Source organism: Artemia sp. Qi Xiang Cuo, chromosome 9, assembly GCF_049724085.1.
Source record: "Artemia sp. Qi Xiang Cuo chromosome 9, ASM4972408v1, whole genome shotgun sequence".
NCBI lineage: Eukaryota > Metazoa > Arthropoda > Branchiopoda > Anostraca > Artemiidae > Artemia > Artemia sp. Qi Xiang Cuo.
In genome coordinates, this window is record NC_142802.1 from 3559875 (window position 1) to 3584852 (window position 24978).

The 24978-nt window shown below is 31.5% G+C and overlaps 2 protein-coding genes across 2 annotated transcripts in view; both read right to left on the reverse strand.

The window, feature by feature from the left end:
• LOC148948239 (semaphorin-1A-like) overlaps positions 1–24978 on the reverse strand; it is a 418473-nt gene that overhangs the window by 147707 nt on the left and 245788 nt on the right. The gene's annotated exons all lie outside the window — the stretch shown is intronic.
• The window catches only part of LOC148948241 (semaphorin-1A-like), a 123757-nt gene continuing 117422 nt past the window's right edge, over positions 18644–24978 (reverse strand). The window contains exon 5 of the mRNA XM_089094482.1: positions 18644–18760. Within this exon, the coding sequence (XP_088950608.1) occupies positions 18644–18760 (117 nt within the window). The remainder of the gene's footprint in view (positions 18761–24978) is intronic.

The following is a 24978-nucleotide window of genomic DNA, read 5'->3' on the forward strand; positions in this document are numbered from 1 at the left end:
CTAAACCCATTTTCCAACTTGAAGTACCCATCCTTTTCACTCACAACTATACTTTACAGCTTTTTGGATACCACAACACCAAGAAATACCTTTCAAAAGACATTTCAGAGCAAGTTCCTTTCTTTATGTGCCTCCTAAATCCATTTTCCAACTTGAAGTACCCATCCTTTTCACCCATAACTTTACTTTACAGCTTTTTGGATACCTCAATACCAAGAAATACTTTTCAAAAGGCATTCCAGAGCAATTTCTTTTCTTTATGTCCTTCCTAAACCCATTTTACAAGTTGAAGCATCCATCCTTTTCACCCACAACTTTACTTTACAGCTTTTTGAATGCCCAACACCAAGCAATACTTTTCAAAAGGCATTTTAGAACAAGTTCTTTTCTTAATGTCCATCCTAAATCCATTTTTACAAGTTGAAGTACCCATCCTTTTTCACCCACAACTTTAGTTTACAGCTTTTTGAATGCTCCAACACCAAGCAATACTTTTCAAAGGCATTTCAGAACCAGTTATTTTCTTAATGTCATTCCTAAACCCATTTTACAAGTTGAGGTACCCATCCTTTTCACCCACAACTTTACTTTACGACTTTTTGGATATCTCAACACCAAGCAATACTTTTCAAAGGGCATTTCAGAACAAGTTCTTTTCATAATGTCCTTCCTAAACCAATTTTACAAGTTGAAGTACCTATCCTTTTCACACACAACTTTACAAAAGGCTTCTTCTATATTATTACAGAACAAGTTCTTTGCGTAATGTCCCTCCTAAACCAATTTTACAACTTGAAGTACTCATCCTTTTCACACACAACTTTACTTTATGGCTCTTTGAATATCCCATCACCAAGCAATACTTTCAAAAGGCTTTTTTATTAAATGTTTACTGAACACACACAAATTCCTCTTATAAATAATATTTTTCGTCAATGATAACACTTTTTCTGTTCGAACTAGCAAGTTTTCTACCAAAGATCCAAATTTTTTCTTAGAAGTAACATTTTTTGATTGTGATAACAACTTTTCTGTCAGAATTAGCAATTTTTGCTTAACACTAACAAACATTCTTATCAAAATATTGACATTTTACCTCAATACTAACATACTTTTACTGAACACACACCAATGTCTCGTAGAAATAATATTTCTCATCAATAGTAACACTATTTCTGTTCGAACTAGCAAATTTTCTGTCATAGATATCAAATTTTTTCGTAGAAGTAACATTTTTTGATTGTGATAACAACTTTTCTGTCAGAAGTGACAAGTTTTGCTTAACACTAACAAACATTCTCATCAAAGTAACGATATTTTACCTTAATACTAACATACTTTTACTGAACACACACAAATTTCTCTTAAAAATAATATTTTTCATCAGTGATAGCACTTTTTCTGTTCGAACTAGCAATTTTTCTGTCAAAGATACCAAATTTTTTCGTAGAAGTAACATTTTTTCATTGTGATAACAACTTTTCTGTCAGAAGTCGCAAGTTTTGTTTAACACTAACAAACATTCTCATCAAAGTAACGATATTTTACCTTAATACTAACATACTTTTACTGAACACACACAAAGTTCTCTTAGAAATAATATTTTTCATCAGTGATAACACTTTTTCTGTTCGAACTAGCAAGTTTTCTATCAAAGATACCAAATTTTTTCGTAGAAGTAATATTTTTTGATTGTGATAACAACTTTTCTGTCAGAAGTAGCAAGTTTTGCTTAACACTAACAAACATTCTCATCAAAGTAACGACATTTTACCATAATACTAACAAACTTTTACTGAACACACGCAAATTTCTCTTAGAAATAATATTTTTCGTCAGTGGTAACACTTTTTCTGTTCGAACTAGCAAGTTTTTTGTCAAAGATATCAAATTTTTTATTAGAAGTAACATTTTTGGATTGTGGTAACAACTTTTCTGTCAGAAGTAGCAAGTTTTGCTTAACACTAACAAACCGTCTTATCAAGGTAGTGATATTCTACCTTAATAATACCATACTTTTATTGACCACACACAAAGTTTTCTTAGAAATAATATTGTTTATCAGTGATAACAGTTTTTCTCTTCGAACTAGAAAATTTTCTGTCAAAGATACCAAATTTTTTCATAGAAGTAACATTTTTGATTGTGATAACAACTTTTATGTCAGAAGAACCAAGTTTTGCTTAACACTAACATACATTCTAATAAATGTAACGATATTTTACCTTAATACTAACATACTTTTACTGACCGCACACAAATTTCTCTTAGAAATAATATTTTTCTTCAGTGATAACACTTTTTCTGTTTGAACTAGCAACTTTTCAACCAAAGATACCAAATTTTTTCGTAGAAGTAACATTTTTTGATTGTGATAACAACTTTTCTGTCAGAAGTAACAAGTTTTGCTTAACACTAATAAACATTCTAATCAAAGTAAAGATATTTCACCATAAAACTAACAAACTTTTACTGAACACACAAATTTCTCGTAGAAATAATATTTTTCATCAATGATAACACTTTTCCTGTTCGAACTAGCAAGTTTTCTGTCAAAGATACCAAATTTTTTCGTAGAAGTAACATTTTTTGATTGTGATAACAACTTTTCTGTCTGAAGTAGCAAGTTTTGCTTAACACTAACAAACCTTCTCATCAAAGTAACGTAATTTTACCTTAATACTAATATACTTTTACTGAACACACACACAAAGTTCTCTTAGAAATAATATTTTTCATCAGTGGTAACACTTCTCCTGTTCGAATTAGCAAGTTTTCTGTCAAAGATACCAAATTTTTTCTTAGAAGTAACAATTTTTTATTGTGATAACAACTTTTCTTTCAGAAGTAGCAAGTTTTTATTAACAGTAACAAAACCTTCTCATCAAAGTAACGATATTTTACTTTAATACTAACATACTTTTACTGAACACACACAAATTTATCTTAGAAATAATATTTTTCATCAATGATAACACTTTTTCTGTTAGAACTAGCAACTTTTCAGTCAAAGATACCAAATTTTTTCGTAGAAGTAACATTTTTTGATTGTGATAACAACTTTTCTGTCAGAAGTAGCAAGTTTTGCTTAACACTAAAAAACATTCCCATCAACTTAATGATTTATTACTATAATACTAACATACTATTATTGAACACACACAAATTTCTCTTAGAAATAATATTTGTCCTCAGTAATAACGTTTTTTCTGTTTGAAATAGCAACTTTTCTAATATAGATAGCAGACTGTTTGTGCAAGTAACATTTTTTGATTGTGATACCAAATCTTTTGTCAGAAGTTAAAAGTTTTATTTATCACTAACAAACCTTCTCATCAAGGTAATGTTATTTAACCTCAATACTAACATACTTTTACTGAACACACACAAATTTCTCTTAGAAATAATATTTTTCATCAATGATAACACTATTCTGTTCGAACTAGCAAATTTTCTACCAAAGATACCAAATTTTTTCTTACAAGTAACATTTTTTTATTGTGATAACAACTTTTCTGTCCGAAGTAGCAAGTTTTGCTTAACAATAACAAACATTCTCATCAAAGTAATGATATTTTACTTTAATACTAACATACTTTTACTGAACACACACAAATTCCTCTTAGAATTAATATTTTTCATCAATGATAACACTTTTCTTTTAGAACAAGCAAATTTTCTACCAAAGATACATAATTGTTTATTAGAAACAACATTTTTTGATTGTGATAACAACTTTTCTGTCAGAAGTAGCAATTTTTGCTTAACACTAACGAACATTCTCATCAAAGTAATGATATTTTACCTTAATACTAACATACTTTTACTGAACACACACAAATGTCTCATAGAAATAATATTTTTCGTCAGTGATAACACTTTTTCTGTTTGAACTAGCAAGTTTTCCAGCAAATATACCAAATTTTCTCTTAGAAGTAACATTTTTTGATTGTGATAACAACTTTTCTGTCAGAAGTAGCAAGTTTTGCTTAACACTAACAAACATTATTTTCAAAGTAATGATATTTTACCTTAATACAAACATACTTATACTGAACACACACAAATTTCTCTTAGAAATAATATTTTTTATCAGTGATAACACTTTTTCGTTCGAACTAGCAAGTTTTCTACCAAAGATACCAAATTTTTTTCGTAAAAGTAACATTTTTTTATTGTGATAACAACTTTTCTGTCAGAAGTAATAAGTTTTGCTTAACACTAACAAACCTTCTCATCAAAATAACAACATTTTACCATAATACTAACAAACTTTTATTGAACACACACAAATTTTTCTTAGAAATAATATTTTTTGTTTCTAAGTCTGAATATATTTGTTTACATGTCTGGGTTGGTGTTTGGTTAGGGTAGGTTATCTAAGTTAGGTTAGGTTAGGTAAGTTAGGTTAGGTAGTAAACATTTCTCCATGTTTAAGTTAGGTTAGGTTAACTTATCATGAGCGCTCATCATAACCTAACTTAACCTAACCTAACTTGATCTAGCCTAACCTAACCATACTCACCGGAAAATCCCCCCCTGTCGACTTTGTACCATGCTTTAGTTAGGTTAGGTTAGCTTATCATGAGCGCTCATGATAAGTTAACCTAACCTAACTTAAACATGGAAAAATGTTTACTAGCTAACCTAACCTAACTTAGCTAACCTAACCTAACTTAGCTAACCTAACCTAACCAAACACCAACCCAGACATGTAAACAAATATATTCAGACATAGAAACGAAAAATATTATTTCTAAGAGAAATTTGTGTGTGTTCAGTAAAAGTATGTTAGTATTAAGGTAAAATGTTGTTACTTTGATGAGAAGGTTTGTTAGTGTTAAGCAAAACTTGCTACTTCTGACATAAAAGTTGTTATCACAATCAAAAAATGTTAATTTTACGAAAAAAAATTGGTATCTTTGGTAGAAAACTTGCTAGTTCGAACAGAAAAAGCGTTATAACTGACGAAAAATATTATTTCTAAGAGAAATTTGTGTGTGTTCAGTAAAAGTATGTTAGTATTAAGGTAAAATATCATTACTTTGATGAGAATGTTTGTTAGTGTTAAGCAAAACTTGCTACTTCTGACAGAAAAGTTGTTATCACAATCAAAAAATGTTACTTCTAAGAAAAAATTCGGTATCTTTGGTAGACAACTTGCTAGTTCGAACAGAAAAAGTGTTATCACTGACGAAAAATATTATTTCTAAGAGAAATTTGTGTGTGTTCATTAAAAGTATATTAGTATTAAGGTAGAATGTCCGTACTTTGATGAGAATTTTTGTTAGTTTTAAGCAAAACTTGCTACTTCTGACAGAAAAGTTGTTATCACAATAAAAAAATGTTACTTCTACTAAAAAATTTGGTATCTTTCGTAGAAAATTTGCTAGTTCTAACAGAAAAAGTGTTATCACGGATGAAAAATATTATTTCTAAGAGAACTTTGTGTGTTTTCAGTAAAAATATGTTAGTATTAAGGTAAAACAAATCATTGCTTTGATGAGATTATTCCTTGCTGTTAAGCAAAACCTAATATTTCTGACAGAAAATTTGTTATCAAAATCAAAAAATGTTCCTTCTATGAAAAAATTTGGTATCTTTGACAGAAAATTTGCTAGTTCGGACAGAAAAAGTGTTATCACTAACGAAAAATTTTATTTCTAAGAGAAATTTGTGTGTGTTCAGTAAAAGTATGTTAGTATTAAGGTAAAATATCATTACTTTGATGAGAATGTTTGTTAGTGTTAAGCAAAACCTGCTAATTCTGACAGAAAAGTTGTTATAACAATCAAAAAATGTCATTTCTAAAAAACAATTTGGTATATTTCGTAGAAAATTTGCATGTTTGAACAGAAAAGTGCTATCATGGATGAAAAATATTATTTCTAAGATAAATTTGTGTGTGTTCAGTAAAAGTATGTTAGTATTAAGGTAAAAAAATCATTACTTTGATGAGAAAGTTTGTTAGTGTTAAGCAAAACTTGCTACTTCTGACAGAAAAGTTGTTATCACAATCAAAAAATGTTACTTCTACAGAAAAATTTGGTATCTTTGACAGAAAATTTGGTAGATCGAACAGAAAAAGTGTTATCACTGACGAAAAATATTATTTCTAAGAGAAATTTGTGTGTGTTCAGTAAAAGTATGTTAGTATTGAGGTAAAATAACATTACTTTGATGAGAATGTTTGTTAGTGTTAAGCAAAACTTGCTACTTCTGACAGACTAGTTGTTATCACAATCAAAAAATGTTACTTCTACGAAAATATTTGGTATCTTTGACAGAAAACTTGCTAGTTCGAACAGAAAAAGTGTTATCATTGATAAAAAATATTATTTCTAAGAGAAATTTGTGTGTGATCAGTAAACGTATGTTAGTATTAAGGTAAAATATCATTACTTTGATGAGAAGGTTTGTTAGTGTTAAGCAAAACTTGCTACTTCTGACAGAAAACTTGTTATCACAATCAAAAAATATTACTTCTACGAAAAAATTTGGTATCTATTTAAGAAAATTTGCTAGTTCGAACAGAAAAAGTGTAATTACTGATGAGAAATATTTTTTCTACGAGAAATTTTTGTGTGTTCAGTAAAAGTTTGTTATTATTAAGGTAAAAAATAATTAATTTGATGAGACTTTTTGTTAGTGTTAAGCAAAACTTACTACTTCTGAAAGAAAAGTTGTTATCACAATCAAAAAATGTTACTTCTAAGAAAAAATTTGGTATCTTTGATAGAAAACTAGCTAGTTCGAACAGAAAAAGTGTTATCACTGATGAAAAATATTATTTCTAAGAGAACTTTGTGTGTGTTCAGTAAAAGTATGTTAGTATTAAGGTAAAATTACGTTACTTTGATGAGAAGGTTTGTTAGTGTTAAGCAAAACTTGCTACTTCTGACAGAAAAGTTGTTATCACAATCAAAAAATTTTACTTCTACGAAAAAATTAGGTATCTTTGACAGAAAATTTGCTAGTTCGAACAGAAAAAGTGTTATCCCTGACTAAAAATATTACTTGTAAGAGAAATTTGTGTGGGTTCAGTAAAAGTATGTTAGTATTAGGTAAAATATCGTTACTTTGATGAGAATGTTTGTTAGTGTTAAGCAAAACTTGCTACTTCTGACAGAAAAGTTGTTATCACAATCAAAAAATGTTACTTCTACGAAAAAATTTGGTATCTTTGGTAGAAAATTTGCTAGTTCGAACAGAAAAAGTGTTATCACTGATGAAAAATATTATTTCTAAGAGAAATTTGTGTTTGTTCAGTAAAAGTATGTTAGTATTAAGGTAAAATATCATTACTTTGATGAGAATGTTTGTTAGTGTTAAGCAAAACTTGCTACTTCTGACCGAAAAGTTGTTATCACAATCAAAAAATGTTACTTCTACGAAAAAATTTGGTATCTTTGACAGAAAATTTGCTAGTTCGAACAGAAAGTGTTATCATTGATAAAAAATATTACTTCTAATAGAAATTTGTGTGTGTTCAGTAAAAGTATGTTAGTATTAGGTTGAAATATCGTTACTTTCTTGAGAATGTTTGTTAGTATTAAGAAAAACTTGCTACTACTGATAAAAAAGCTGTTATGACAATCAAAAAATTTTACTTCTACGAAAAAATTTTGTATATTTGACAGAAAATTTTCTAGTTCGAAGAGAAAAACTGTTATCAGTGATAAACAATATTATCTCTAAGAAAAATTTGAATGTGTTCAATAAAAGTATGTTAGTATTAAGGTAAAATATCATTACTTTGATGAGAAGGTTTGTTAGTGTTAAGCAAAACTTGCTACTTCTGACAGAAAAGTTGTTATCATAATCAAAAAATTTTACTTCTACGAACAAATTTGATATCTTGGACAGAAAACTTGCTAGTTCGAACAAAAAAGTGTTATCACTGACGAAAAATATTATTTCTAAGAGAAATTTGTGTGTGTTCAGTAAAAGTTTGTTAGTATTAAGATAAAATGTCGTTACTTTGATGAAAATGTTTTTTAGTGTTAAGCAAAACTTGCTACTTCTGACGGAAAAGTTGTTATCACAATCAAAAAATGTTACTTCTACGAAAAAATTTGGTATCTTTGACAGAAAATTTGCTAGTTCGAACAGAAAAAGTGTTATCACTGACGAAAAATATTATTTCTAAGAGAAATTTGTGTGTGTTCAGTAAAAGTATGTTAGTTTTAAGGTAAAAATATTGTTACTTTGTTGAGAAAGTTTGTTATTGTTAAACAAAACTTGCGACTTCTGACAGAAAAGTTGTTATCACTATCAAAAAATATTACTTATAAGAAAAAATTTGCCATCTTTGACAGAAAACTTGCTAGTTCGAACAGAAAAAGTGTTATCACTGACGAAAAATATTATTTCTAAGAGAAATTTGTGTGTGTTCAGTAAAAGTATGTTAGTATTAAGATAAAATATCGTTACTTTGATGAGAATGTTTGTTAGTGTTAAGCAAAACTTGCTACTTCTGACAGAAAAGTGGTTATCACAATCAAAAAATGTTACTTCTACGAAAAAATTTACTATCTCTGGTAGAAAATTTGCTAGTTCGAACAGAAAAAGTGTTATCATTGATGAAAAGTATTATTTCTAAGAGAAATTTGTGTGTGTTCAGTAAAAGTATGTTAGTATTAAGGTAAAAAATCATTACTTTGATGAGAATGTTTGTTAGTGTTAAGCAAAACTTGCTACTTCTGACAGAAAAGTTGTTATCACAATCAAAAAATGTTACTTCTACGAAAAAATTTTGTATCTTTGACGGAAAAGTTGCTACGTCGAACAGAAACAGTGTTGTCATTGATGAAAAATATTATTTCTAAGATAAATATGTGTGTTTTAAGTAAAATTATGTTAGTATTAAAGTAAAATATCGTTACTTTGATGAGAAGGTTTGTTAGTGTTAAGAAAAACTTGCTACTTCTGACAGAAAAGTTGTTATCACAATAAAAAAATGTTACTTCTAGGAAAAAATGTGGTATATTTGATAGAAAACTTGCTAGTTCCAACAGAAAAAGTGTTATCACTGATGAAAAATATTATTTCTAAGAGAACTTTGTGTGTGTTCAGTAAAAGTATGTTAGTATTAAGGTAAAATATCGTTACTTTGATGAGAAGGTTTGTTAGTGTTAAGCTAAACTTGTTACTTCTGACATAAAAGTTGTTATCAAAATCAAAAAATGTTACCTCTACGAAACATATCGGTATCTTTGACAGACAACTTGCTAGTGTGAGCTGAAAAAGTGTTATAAATGATGACAAATATTATTTATAAGACAACTGTGTGTGTGTTCAGTAAATGTTTGTTAGTATTAAAATAAAATATCGTTACTTTGATGAGAATGTTTGTTAGTGTTAAGCAAAACTTGCTACTTCTGACAGAAAAGTGGTTATCACAATCAAAAAATGTTACTTCTACGAAAAAATTTGGTATCTTTGACAGAAAACTTGCTAGTTCGAACAGAAAGTGTTATCACTGATGAAAAATATTATTTCTAAGAGAAATTTGTGTGTGTTCAGTAAAAGTATGTTAGTATTAAGATAAAATATCGTTAATTTGATGAGAATGTTTGTTAGTGTTAAGCAAAACTTGCTACTTCTGACAGAAAAGTGGTTATCACAATCAAAAAATGTTACTTCTACGAAAAAATTTAGTATCTCTAGTAGAAAACCTGCTAGTTCGATAAGAAAAAGCTTAACTACTGATTAAAAGTATAATTCATACGAGAACCTTGGGTTTTTTAAGTAATATCTTTTTAGTATTAAGGTACAATATAATTACGTTGATGATAAGATTATTTTGTCTTAAGCAAAACTTATTGAGTCTGACAGAAAAGTTGTTATCACAGTAAAAAAATGTTACTTCTACGAAAAAAATTGGTATCTTTGACGGAAAAGTTGCTAGTTCGAACAGAAAAAGTGTTATCATTGATGAAAAATATTATTTCTAAGATAAATTTGTGTGTGTTCAGTAAAAGTATGTTAGTATTAAAGTAAAATATCGTTACTTTGATGAGAAGGTTTGTTAGTGTTAAGCAAAACTTGCTACTTCTGACAGAAAAGTTGTTATCACAATCAAAAAATGTTACTTCTAAGAAAAAATTTGGTATCTTTGATAGAAAACTTGCTAGTTCGAACAGAAAAAGTGTTATCACTGATGAAAAATATTATTTCTAAGAGAACTTTGTGTGGGTTCAGTAAAAGTATATTAGTATAGAGATAACATTTCTTTACATTGATGAGAGAGTTTGTTAGTGTTAGACAAAACATGCTACTTCTGACAGAAAAGTTGTTATCACAATAAAAAAATGTTACTTCTAAGAAAAAATTTGGTATCTTTGACAGAAAAATTGCTAGTTCAAACAGAAAAAGTGTTATCCCTGACGAAAAAAATTACTTCTGAGAGACATTTTTGTGTGGTCAGTAAAAGTATGTTAGTATTAGGTAAAATATCGTTACTTTGATGAGAATGTTTGTTAGTGTTAAGCAAAACTTGCTACTTCTGACAGAAAAGTTGTTATCACAATCAAAAAATGTTACTTCTACGAAAAAATTTGGTATCTTTGGTAGAAAATTTGCTAGTTCGAACAGAAAAAGTGTTATCACTGATGAAAAATATTATTTATAAGAGAAATTTGTGTGTTCAGTAAAAGTATGTTAGTATTAATGTAAAATATCTCTACATTGATTAGAATGTTTGTTAGTGTTAAGCAAAACTTGCTACTTCTGACCGAAAAGATGTTATTACAATCAAGGAATTTTACTTCTACGAAGAAATTTCGCATCTTTGACAAAAAATTTGCTAGTTTGCACAGAAAAAGTGTTATCATTGACGAAAACTATTATTTCTAAGAGGAATTTGTGTGTGTTCAGTAAAATAATGTTAGTATTAAGTTGAAATATCGTCACTTTGTTGAGAACGTATGTTAGTATTAAGAAAAACTTGCTACTAATGATCGAAAAGCTGTTATGACAATCAAAATATTTTAGTTCTATGAAAATATTTTGGATATTTGACAGAAAATATTCTAGTTCGAACAGAAAAACTGTTATCACTGAAAAACAATATTATTTCTAAGAGAAATTTGAATTTGGTCAATAAAAGTATGGTATTATTAAGGTAAAATATCGCTACCTTGATGAGACAGTTTGTTAGTGTTAAGCAAAACTTGCTACTTCTGACAGAAAAGTTGTTATCATAATCAAAAAATGTTACTTCTACCAAAAAATTTGATATCTTGGACAAAAAACTTGCTAGTTCGAACAGAAAAAGTGTTATCACTGACGAAAAATATTATTTCTAAGAGAAATTTGTGTGTGTTCAGTAAAAGTTTGTTAGTATTATGGTAAAATGTCGTTACTTTGATGATAATGTTTGTTAGTGTTAACCAAAACTTGCTACTTCTGACAGAAAAGTTGTTATCATAATCACAAAATTTTAATTCTACAAAAACATTTGTTAGCTTTGATAGAACACTTGCTAGTTTGAACAGAAAAAGTTTTATCACCAATGAAAAAAATTAATTCTAGAAGAACTTTGTTTGTGTTCAGTAAAAGTATGTTAGTATTAAGGTAAAATATCGTTACTTTGATGAGAATGTTTGTTAGTGTTAAGCTAAACTTGCTACTTCTGACAGAAAAGTTGTTATCACAATCAAAAAATGTTACTTCTAAGGAAAATTTTTGTACCTTTGATAGAAAACTAGCTAGTTAAAGCTGAAAAAGTGTTATCACTGACGAAAAATATTATTTTTAAGAGAAATTTGTGTGTGTTCAGTAATATTTTGTTGATATTAAGGTAAGAATTCATTAATTTGATGAGAATGTTTATTAGTTTTAAGCAAAACTTGCCACTTCTGACAGAAATGTGGTTATCACAATAAAAAAATTTGACTTCTAGGAAAAAATTTTGTATCTTTGACAGAAAACTTGCTAGTTCAAACAGAAAAAGTGTTATCATTGATGAAAAATATTATTTCTAAGAGAAATTTGTGTGTGTTCAGTAAAAGTATGTTAGTATTAAGGTAAAATGTCACTATTTTGATGAGAATGTTTGTTAGTGTTAAGCAAAAATTGCTAATTCTGACAGAAAAGTTGTTACCACAATAAAAAAATGTTACTTCTAAGAAAAAAATTTGTATCTTTGGTAGAAAATTTACTACTTCAAACAGAACAAGCGTTATCCTTGACGAAAACTATTATTTCTGAGAGTAATTTGTGTGTGTTCAGTAAAATTATGTTAATATTAAGTTGAAATATCGTCACTTTGATGAGAATGTTTGTTAGTATTAAGCAAAACTTGGTACTTCTGACAGAAAAGCTGTTATCACAATAAAAAATGTTACTTCTACGAAAAAATTTGGTATCTTTGACAGAAAACTTGTTAGTTCGAACAGAAAAAGTGTTATCACTGACTAAAAATATTATGTCTAAGCGGAATTTGTGTGTGTTCAGTAAACATTTAATAAGAAAGCCTTTTGAAAGTATTGCTTGGGGATGGGATATTCAAAGACCCATACATTAAAGTTGTATGTGAAAAGTATGAGTACTTCAAGTTGTAAAATTGGTTTAGGAGGGACATTACGTAAAGAACTTGTTCTGAAATAATATAAAAGAAGCCTTTTGTAAAGTTGTGTGTGAAAAGGATAGGTACTTCAACTTGTAAAATTGGTTTAGGAAGGACATTATGAAAAGAACTTGTTCTGAAATGCCCTTTGAAAAGTATTGCTTGGTGTTGAGGTATCTAAAAAGTCGTAAAGTAAAGTTGTGGGTGAAAAGGATGGGTACTTCAACTTGTAAAATGGGTTTAGGAATGACATTAAGAAAATAACTGGTTCTGAAATGCCTTTGAAAAGTATTGCTTGGTGTTGGAGCATTCAAAAATCTGTAAAGTAAAGTTGTGGGTGAAAAGCATGGGTACTTCAACTTGTAAAAATGGGTTTAGGATGGACATTAACAAAAGAACTTGTTCTGAAATGCCTTTTGAAAAGTATTGCTTGGTGTTGGGCATTCAAAAAGCTGTAAAGTAAAGTTGTGGGTGAAAATGATGGATGCTTCAAGTTGGAAAATGGGTTTAGGAAGGACATAAAGAAAAGAAATTGCTCTGAAATGCCATTTGAATGAAAAGTATTGCTTGGTGTTGTGGTATCCAAAAAGCTGTAAAGTAAAGTTGTGGGTGAAAAGGATGGATGCTTCAAGTTGAAAAAATGGGTTTAGAAGGCACATAAAGAAAGGAACTTGCTCTGAAATGTCTTTTAAAAAGTATTTCTTGGTGTTGAGGTATCCAAAAAGCTGTAAAGTATAGTTGTGGGTGAAAAGGATGGGTACTTCAAGTTGGAAAATGGGTTTAGAAGGGACATTAAGAAAGGATCTTGTTCTGAAATGCCTTTTGAAAGGTATTTCTTGGTGTTGTGGTATCCAAAAAGCTGTAAAGTATAGTTGTGTGTGAAAAGCATGGATACTTCAACTTGTAAAATGGGTATAGGAGGGACGTTAAGAAAAGAACTTGCTCTGAAATGCCTTTTGAAAAGTATTTCTTGGTGTTATGGTATCCAAAAATCTATAAGGTGAAGTTGTGGGTGAAAAGAATGGTTACTTTAAGTTGGAAAATGGTTTTAGAAGGGACATTAAGAAAGGAACTTGTTCTGAAATGCCCTTTGAAAAGTATTTCTTGGTGTTGAGGTATCTAAGAATTCGTAAAGTAAAGTTGTGGGTGAAAGGGATGCGTAATTTAACTTGTAAAATTGGCTTAAGAAGAAAATTACGTAAAGAGCTTGTTCTGAAAAGATATAATAACGCCTTTTGAAAAGTATTGCTTAATGTTGGGGTATTCGAGAAGCCTTATAGTAAAGTTGTGGGGGAAAAGATGAGTACTTCATCTTGTAAAATTGGTTTAGGAAGGACATTAAGAAAAAAACTTGTTCTGAAAAAATTTAATAAAGCCTTTTGAAATGTAGGGACCCATCTGTGTCTCAAATGCACAAAAAAGTATTAACAAAATGGGGATGGGGACTCTTTGGAGACCCGGGAGGACCTTTGGGGGTCCGGGGACCCTTTGGGGGCCGGGTGATGCTTTAGGGCGCCCGAAAAGCCTTATAGTAAAGTTTTGGGGGAAAAGATGAGTACTTCAACTTGTAAAATTGGTTTAGGAAGGACATTAAGAAAAAAACTTGTTCTGAAAAAATATAATAAAGCCTTTTGAAATGTTGGGACCCATCTGTGTCGCAAATGCACAAAAAAGTATTAACAAAATGGGGATGGGGCTCTTTGGGGACCCGGGAGGACCTTTATGGTGCTGGGGGCTTTTTGGGGGCCAGGTGATGCGTTAGGATAATGGAGAGCCCTTTGGCGGCCCGGGGGACCCTTTGGGAGCCCGGGGGACCCTTTGGGAGCCCGGGGGACCCTTTGGGAGCCCGGGGGACCCTTTGGGAGCCCGGGGGACCCTTTGGGAGCCCGGGGGAACCTTTGGGGAACGGGGGCTTCCTTCGGGGTTGGGGTAGGGGACCTCACGACACTCTTCAAATGGAACTTGTGCATTATAACGACCACACTTAAAACCTCTTCTAAAACATCTTCTAAAATCATCTTTTAAAATGTCTCTAACTGTTTTGCCAAAATAATTCCCTAAAATGTCTAAAACAGTTTCGCACAAATAACCCCTAAACGTAATTTCAGCGTGTTCCTTTTGTTTTTGGCATCCTTGCGCTGTCACATTTCAAATTACTAAGAAACCCTTTTCCCGCGTTAATCTCTTCATCTCTAAGATCAAAACATTCGCCGGAGTTTCTTGGAGAATTGTTTCCAGGGCGAAGTTTATTAATATCTTTGGAGTTCGACCAGTAGAATTGTTTCCGTGGCGAAGCTTTTTAATGTCTGACAGATGATGTCATGGTTGATTGATTTGTCAAGAAAGGGGAATTAATTTGTTGTTTCTAAGGGGAATTATTGATTCACGAGAGGGGAACATGTGATCCTGTTTCCTATTCCTGGATCTTAACATTCGCCCCGAGCGTGCACTTGGCCAAAACAACAACAACAAATCAATTGATCTTGAAAGAAGTTTCAATGACCCTGTCCTCGTTAGGCTCAACAATGAAGAAAACATCGATAAATGTGAGAAAAATCACGTTTTTTCAATCTTATGTAGAAAAACAATAACAAATCCATAAATTGAAGTTGTCATCCATGAAAAACATCAAATAAATTCATCAACACTCATTACCGTCCAAGAAATATCCATAAAAGTGAGACAAATCATGTTTTTCAAGTGAGAAAAATCCTGTTTTTTCATTCTCAGTGAGAAAACCATCTCCCTAGGGACTCTATGCCCATATTTGGTGTGGGCGTGGGAGTTTTTAAAAAAGTGTCCGGATCGGGATTCGAAGGGGTATTGTGGGCGTGGGACCTCCTGAGGCCTTTCTACTCAAGATACAATATAAAAAAGTGGCAATTTCGTGAGAGGGAGTACGGATCCCTGAAAGACAAATGGCGGAGGAGGAGCGTATGACCCTGTTTTGATCTCAGGCAACTAGATGCACGATGAGTTATCAGTAATAGTAGACATATGTAAAATACGAGTCATACTTCAACTTTGAATAAGTGCATTGGCTTTAGAGACTAGAATAATATTGGTATATTAATTTTTTTTATAGTTTTTTTTTTTTGGTTTTGTTTATTTTGTTTTTTTTTCTGAAAACATGTATTATTCAGAATATAAACCCCTGCAAATACTTATGATATGAGCAGAAGCATTCTTTTTGTTAGAGAGAACAAGTACATTGATTTTAAAAGACTAGTGTGATATTAGTGCTTTTTTCTATTTTTCTTCTTTTTTATTGGAGGCATAAGAAGCAGGATGGAAAGTATAAAGTTATACCTGCAACAGACTGTGCACGACTTTTGGGTTAAATACCCAAACTTTAAAGGGTTTAGCATACTTTTATGAAAATACATCTTCACTTTCATGCCGATGGGACGCACTCGACATTTTCAAACTTGTGAAATGATTGTCAAAAAGCGTTTTGAGGCTGTTCTCAAAGAGAAACAACAGGAAGATCAGGAGGTAAAGTCTAGTTGACATGCGCGGCTGATTCTCCCTTTGAGAACAGCTTAAAAAACAGTCAGGCTATTATTTCTGAAGTCTGGAAATATCAGATACGATATTTAAACGAGACAATGACGAAATCCAGGTAGTCCTTTGGCACTTCTCACGGGGGATTCCCCTCTATTCCTACCCTACGTGAAGACAGGGACACACCCAATTTTATTGAACAACTTACAATTTTTAAATACTGAATGTGATGCTAAGTAGTACAAATCTGAATTAGTACCACAGTTGTGGTATTTATGAGACACTATTCCCGATTTAAATAGACTAGAGTAGCAGCTACCTTATTGAAAATGCAAATAACCATACTTTGAAATTGAAAATAGGCTCTTCGCTATCGATTGCCTTATTTGCATGGCTTTTGATAGATTTTGATGGATTGGTGATAAGATGAAGACCCCCCAATTTTCCTTTCAAGTTTCAGGATTTAAGTTCTCCCTCACTGACGACGCACCAATTTAGGAAAAGGAAAATATGATGAATGGTGTGTGCGTTCTGGCAGATATATCCCTCGTGTCAGTTCCCAATATTCAATTGAAACCAGATTACATTCCCTCGGGTTACTGTCAAAATGGACGAAATAAACTGATGATAATAAGAGAAAGACGCAGGATAATAAAAGAAGAGGCAAAAACACACTGTTTCAAGGAGGGTGCAGAAGCCCATGACTTTGAAAAAAAAGAAGAAGCAAAAATAGGCTAATTAAACAAAAAACATTTATAGCATGACTTGGAGGGTTTTTTTATTTTTTTTTTTTTTTTTTTTTTTTTTTTTTTTAATAATTTAAATTGTCCATTAGGAACTAACGGAACGCAAACTGAAAGAGTCGATATATTGAACAGAGTAGGAGCAAGTTTTGCTTAATTCGAATTTCTACAAGTCGAACTTTTCTTAAACTTTATAGGGCTAGCAAAGTGTATTCATTTTTTTATGTCCTCAACAACCAGTTAGAATCTGGCACCTCCGACCCGGAGACGCGATTCCAGTGCTTCTTTGTGATGGAACAAAGAATCCAGAAATTTCCTAGGCGAAGGGGATGAGGGCAACATAAAAAAGACCCCGTTTTAACCCGTTTAACATTCATAACGTTCCGCCTGCATTTCGTTAAGTTTTTAGCCTTGCGGGGAAGGCCTGGTTGATATTCATCACTGTATATATAATTAGCTGACAGTTTTATATAATTATATATACAGTGATATTTATACTTTAACCAGTGTTCCTCTTCAACAATTTGCTTATCAATAGGTCATCAGACATGAAAATAAACATTAGAAAACAACAATTTTTTTTTCTTCATTTATCTCTCTTCGAAGTTAGTATATATTTCAAGCTTCTTTCGGTCCACATTCTTATGATTCAAAAAAGACCACAGACGGTATGTGTTTTGGTGAGCTATTGGTGGTTTTTCTTCCATGCGACCAACAAGGGCTGCTGATGTCTAAAGCAGGCAGAACCGGTTGTTCAGGCCTACTGTGCTTCTCTATTATTGCTGAAATCATTCGTTTTACCTGCTCGCGAATTGCAATATTTTTCTATAATATCTACGATCTATTCAGGTAATAATTTTATAATCCAGTCCCCTTCCCCCCTTTAGTCCTGAAATCTATTTTTCGTAATAGGTGTAGAGCCCTCTGATAGTGCCTTAAAAACAAAACACTTTTCTGTTGCGACTACTCGCTTTCTAAGAACATTTTTAAGTGAAACGGACGACGTAATAATTACCGACCCTGTCCAATCAATTGATACCCCCATTTATCCTCCTTTGCATTTAGTTCCCTGTTCACAATTCACTAAGTATACCTGCATGTGCAGTCCGAGTTCGTAAATTAAAGCTAGCATTTATGGGGTCTTTAAAATTTTTGTCAATCAAACGGAACTTTTATGAAAACAAAAATATTACTTTAAACTAGTTCAACTGCAAAAAAAAAAATAAATCGAAGATCATTTTTTTTCCTTATTATCTTTTACTTACAGGGCTAATGATCTCTTCATTTGTCAGAAAAAAATTAGTGATCATACAAACATGAAGATTTGACATCGTCGAATAATTTCAACATTTGTTGGAACACTATACATTTTTAAAATGACCATTCAATTCCTTAGAAAAGGTATATATGAAGTATAAAGAAACATTCATAAAACATTGCATAAACAATAAAGAACGTTAAATCTAAAAAAAAAAACTATCTTACACCATCACACTATTTTTGTCCCCACACTTTATATTACAATTTTGGTGGAATTCATTGATGCAAATTCATGCGGCCGGATCCCCCAGCCCTCGAAAAAAGGTTAGGTTTCTCCAAAAAGGTTTTTTTTTTCTGTGACGTACTTGGCGGTATTAATCCTTTTCGTATAACCTCAACTTGAACATTTTCGTTTATTCGGCTTATTGCTAAAAATAGCTTGTTTTCACCAGACGTTTTACGCAGATCGACGTTTTTCGATATACGAGGTGTGTAAACAATGACTGCCTTACGTCCTGACACACGACTAACTGATATTTAAACAGCACAAAATCAAAACACAAATTTAGATTACCTTAAATGAGTAATCCCTGCACATTGGCTTAAAAGCGTGTGTTCCACACAGTACTATCTTCCCTGGGGATTTGATTGCTAGCAAGCGAAGATAATTCTGACATTCATCCTGAAAAAAAAATAATAAAAATATAACAAAACAATTTAAATAAAGCAACAGAAATAAAGCAATAGAAAAGCAACAGACAGCAACAGAAAAGGAGTTTTCATAGAAACTTCGAAAAGGGCTCATTCGATTGGAAATCGGAGTGGCTGGCTAGTGCCCTTTTTAATAGTCAAAAGTGATTGGAGGGCAACTATAATGACGTAATATAATGACGTAATAAAATATAATGACGTAGGCAACCACAGTAAGCACAATGTCACGAAGTTACAAAAAAAAAGAATTGAAATTTTAAAAACGACAGAGAAACAAGACATGGAAAGTAACTGAAAAACTTAGAAGTCAAGTTCTTGCCACCCCTCCATCCAGTATTTTTTTAAAAGCAACTATAGTCGTGGTTCGTTCTTTACTCAGTTAACCCTTCCCAGGCAACCATGACTCCGCCGGGTATGGTGCAAAGACAAACAATCCGATGGTAGAAGATACAAGGACACCAAACCTGGAGTAAATTTAAAGAGGTAGGGGGGAGGGCTCCAAAAACTCCTTCAATACACGCCCTTGCCCAGGAGTAATAAAAAGAGATAACAAACATTTCTTTATTTGAATTTCTTGTTCTCAACTGAAATGCGAAGAAAATCGCAATGTTAATTCGATAATTTTGACGGTTTTCAGAGTGTGAGAGAACGAGCCTACGGAGCCATCCTGGTCATAATCCAATTCAGACAATTCTTGTTCAACCAAAAAATCAACAGACAGTCAAAATAAATTAACAAATATAGCCACAAGCCACAAACAGGAAACAAAAAATTTTAGATATAACTAAGCAAGCATTTGAGTATCAATAGCAAAAAACAATTAACACAAAAAATACCTTCCAAAAAACAGTTCGAAAAAATTCTTTTATTATTTATTTATTTTTTGTTCTACGCGACCTTTTCAGCAAGAGTCAATCTCCAAATTTTCAAATATGGATTTTTCTTAATTTTATTCTTATTTTCACCTGAAAAATAACTTTAGCATTATTTAAATTTGTTTTTTCAAATTCTATTCACATGTATAGAAGTCTGTCGCGTGCCAAGTGCCGGGGCCCGGGGCTCCGGTGCCTACACGTGACCGTATGTATATATATATATATATATATATATATATATATATATATATATATATATATATATATATATATATATATATATATATATATATATATATATATATATATATATATATATATATATATATATATATATATATATATATGTTGTCACTTGCCTTCTAACCGCTGACAATTTTGCTGTCTTTTAATATTGCGGTCTTTTCAAAGATATTTGATTACATAAACAAATTCCAACTTTTTTTCATGTCTCAAAAAGACATTACTTATACTTTTAAGAAAAGAAATTCGGTAATGATGTTTTTCTAACAACGATTTTTACTAAGCTTCAAACTTTTGGTTTTCTTTTTTGAGGTTTTTGAATTGTTGTAATCCCTTGTTAGGATATATACAAATATTTTTGCAATTACCAGTTTTTAACTCTTTAGGAAATTTAATATCTTTTCATACTGCACTATTCAAAGATATATGATTATTACAGCAAGTCCGATATCTAACAACGATTTCTACTAGGCTTTAAACTTTTTTTTGTGGTTTCTGAATTGTTGTAAACCCTTGTCTTAATACATACAAATATTTTGCAATTACCAGTTTTTGCTGTTTAAGCAATTTAATGTAAACTTTTCTATGCATGAAAATCTTCAGTTTTTCCACATAAGCGTGCCAATATCATTATAGTACTCCAGTGATGTATAGAAAAATGAAGTCACTGACATGAATCTTTTTTCCATAAAATTATGGTTCCTAACAAATATTCTCAGACTTCTGACCTAACTAGATGGTTTTTTTATGCGAGAATATCCCAAGATACCAATTTTCCCGCAAAAATATGGAGCTGTTTTCGAAAAAAAGTAAATGAATGCTTAAGAAAAGTAAATAGTAGTATTTGAATTGTTCCAGAACATGAAGTAATAAACTGATTCTAATAAACAGTGATACCTATCGCTTTGATTAGTATAAATAGTTATGTAAAATTCTATTTTAAACATATATAACTAACGTTCTCGTCAATCTTCTTTTGAGTCGAATTCCGCCTTACCTTTTAGACAATACTTCATTTTGGAATGACAGCTCTTGTCTAGTTGTATACTTGTGTTTAATACGACAGAAAAAAAAATACATATCATCCCAACAGCAAAAGGCTTAAAAGTTGATTCAGCATTTGAAATTATATTTGTCAATAAAATGAAGTGATATTAATAGATGGTTATAGGTAAGTTTGTCCTAGAATTCTCCTTTAATGGTTTTGTATGCCACAGGATTGGTCAAATGGCGACCAACTAGCCACTAGTAATTGGTTGAACTTTAACAAAGGCTCAAAAAATATTGTGGCGAACACAAATTTTAATGAAAGGACAATAAGAAAAATCCCAAGTTATGTACTACATTTTCCACATCTCAAACATCATAATTTTATTGTAGGTAGCAACGTGGTTATATACATAGACGATTTTTAGTCGTGAATGGGAGTATTTTTTTTAGTCAATTGAATGTGGGTGTAACTGTTGTAAAGATATTTTTTTAGCCATTACATAGCCAGAATGCAAACTTTTTTTTATGTATTGTTTACAATTTTAGGAGGATCAGACCAGGAAACCCCCTTCTCCAGGAATGGCCTCGGATGACCCTTGCATTAAGGGATTTTCGCCATAGAATTGAATTCTTAGAACTGAATAATGCTAAACGATGGTCTTTGGAACTTCTTGTTTCTATATGTAATATCCCAGTTGAAAAATTCAAAAACTATATCTTCGCGTGTATCAAATTCATTGGAAAAGAGAAATGATCATAAATGACTTGTCCAAGAGAAATATAATGAGAAGGAATTAATGGTATTTTCCTGGAATATCCTAATTTATTCCCAGAAGGCTTAATTACTCGAAGGTTATAGTTGCCCTATCAATATTCTTATTTCTAAGATACTGCGATTGAAACGTGGCACTGTTTCTTATGAACCTTATTGTTCTCAATAAATTATCTCTCCGCCCATTCTTGTTTCAAGCATAGTCGAAGAAGCATAGTCGAATTGCGGTTTTCTTATTATTTGAAGCTTTTATAATCTATAAACCACTACATTAAAAAATAAATCATCCGTACAAAATAACAAGAAGGGCTTCTAAACTTTCCAATACAATTTCTAGAATTATATTTTCGTTTTTTTACGTTGATCTCTCAGACAATGAATAAAAGCAAATGGGAACGAGAGAGCAAAAAAAAAAAAAAAAAAAAAAAAAACAAAGTCTACGGCTATGCTTTTTATCGATCGGGTAGACTGGCCAACAACAAAGAAAATACGGGAAAAGAATAACACTGATGCGGATCTTATCTGTACATGGGCGGGGGGAAGTGGGAATAGGGAGAGTCGCTACAAGATGAGTCTAAGAGATCCTCCATGCAAAAGTTGAAAGCAGTGAACCAAAAACAAATAACTTCCAATTTTTATCCGATTTTTACCCCCCCCTCAAATAAAATGCATCGATATCTGCACCATCCCCGAGGATCAAAATTACTTGGAGATTTTGCTCTAATTCGGAAAAAAATTAATGTTGTTCATTTCCTCTTCAAACATATTGTGAGTTTACTACCTATCCCTGTAAAAAAAGACCCGGGAACTTAAACGTCAATTAAATGCCATATGTGCCATCAATGACTCTGGAGGGATCTCTCTACTTTATCCGAGAATATAGTAGAACAAATTCAAATATGAAAATATGAACAACGATCTGAAAGATCAAAGGAATATGTAAGTCTAAAAAAAAATCTAAACTGAGTTAAATTTCAAACTCAAATATCAACTGTTCTAAACCAGAAATTAAGCTTCTTAGGGATAAACTAGGAATTCCTTGGAAAACATCTTTGTATCTTTTCTTCTCTATTTTCTTGTGAGAGTAATTTATTAAATTCCATAGAATTTATAGAATGGAAAGGAACTGCTTTGTTATATCTGTATAGACACTAAACAGAAGGAGTTTTATTTTCTTCCCAAGATCTGCAGTCACGTCTGCGAAGGAGGGGCAACCCTTCATAGGGATAGTCCCATTATTTTAAGACTAACGGAGTGAGGAAGGGATGCAGATCGGTAAAACTTTATAAGTTTACTGTTAAGAGAGTTAGATGAAGATCCACCCAGGGTTATCTCAAATATAAGGGGGCTACCTCCGCTTCAGCCACCACTGGCTACCTCCGCTTCAGCCACCACTCTTAACATTGAATTAAACTTTTGCATAACAAACCTGCGAGATAGAAGTCTTATTTACTGTATTTGCTTTTCAAAATAAAATAGAATTTTCTTAAATAAACTACCGTTTCCAACGAAAGGGGAGTTTTCATCCCATCAGCAACCATACTCCACACTTTGTCCGATATTTTTTCATACTTTTCCATCCGATTCATCTGAAGTACATCTAGTGGAAAGTTTAAAATTTTGGGCCTAAACACCTTTCTGCGGCCGCATGTACATTCCCTCCCCAGGGGAGCCTTAGGTATGAAATGAATGAATTTATTCAGTGACTAAACCCGAACAGAGTATTTCACTATCTAATCTACAAAATACAGCGCATCTACTAAACAGCACAAAAGAACACACACACAAAAAAAGTGTACAAGAGTTTTCTCTTTATTCGGTTTGAGTATGCTCAAATGGTATACCGAGCCTCTTTAATAAACCAAATAACATTGATATTAAAAATATTAGAGTAAGAAAACTCTTGTAATTTAAATTGCATTTCGGTTCTTTCATTTTCAAAAAGTTGTCACTCAAAAAGACAATGATATAAAGTCTCTTCATCACCACAATCATAAATGGAAAAGTTACTTTTATTAATTCTACGTAAAAATGAATTTAATTTATAATGACGAGTAACAAAATTTGTGTCAGTTTATGATTAGGAGAATTTTTTTAACTTGAAGAAGGTCAATATGATCAGTGAAAACTGAAGGGTCCAGTACTTAACAGCTTGACAAAATAACTCATACCATATCACATATAGGTTTTTGCGTAAAGTTTTCCGAATTTCATTTATAGTATTAGATGTAGAAAAGGAATTACCGAACACATAATTTGCTTGCTACTCAGTATAATATGGTCATTTAATTTATGACTATTTAAATCATTGAGGGGTGGCCAATAATCAGGCCTTCCTCTCTTTAGATATCTGATGAGAGCCATCTCTTTGGCTCTAAAGCTTTGGAAATTATAACCATAGAAATTTTTAGGACGGATATAACTTTTTTACAATTTTCTTTTTATTCAGCGCTGACAACCATACAGTTATTGCGTATAAAATGAGCCTTAGATATCTCAGCCGCAATTAAATCAAATTAATTAAAAGTTAACCCCCCCCCCTCCTTGGAATCATCCTTTGATATCTCCCACACAACCACATACGCTCTCATACAACCACTACACTTCAATAAGGAAAAAAGAACATTCGAGCCTATATTTTATATCGATTGGGTTGACTGTCTTAGACCATAACTATTGATATGGACGTCTATGTTCTAACCAGAAACCGAGCCTCTTGGGAATAAATTAGGATTTTCCTGGAAAACTCCTTTGTGTCTTTCCGTATATATTTTCCCGTTAGTCATTTCAAGTAGTTATTCAATCTCACTGAATATGAACCATGCAAAAACATTGTTTTTTTTTCGTCTTCTCTCCAGAGATATTGAAGAGAAAATTGAATTAGAAAGGGCATGAGTAAAGAATTTGAAGTCATCGGACAGGGAATACACGGTTTTGCAAAAATCCAAAGCGAATAAAATTAGAAGCTTTATTTTTCTAATTTTTTTTTCAGGACCGTCACATAAAAAAACATGAATTTTTTGCAATATTATAACGACATATTCCTAGTATTTCTAGGATTATTTTCCCTTTTTTTAAATCTTGCCCGTAAATATTTGTTATATACACCTATCCTGTATATCCTGTGATATGATAAATTTGGCAGATGACAGTTATTACCCCCCTCTCCCAGTATATTTTAGGCCTGAACAGTTTTTAATCTCATATGATGTATTTCACAACAACACTAAGGTATACTCCGCTATTCTTCCATTCTTCCTATATAAAGCAATGCTATCTTCCATGTTAAAACGCAGTTACTTTTATGAA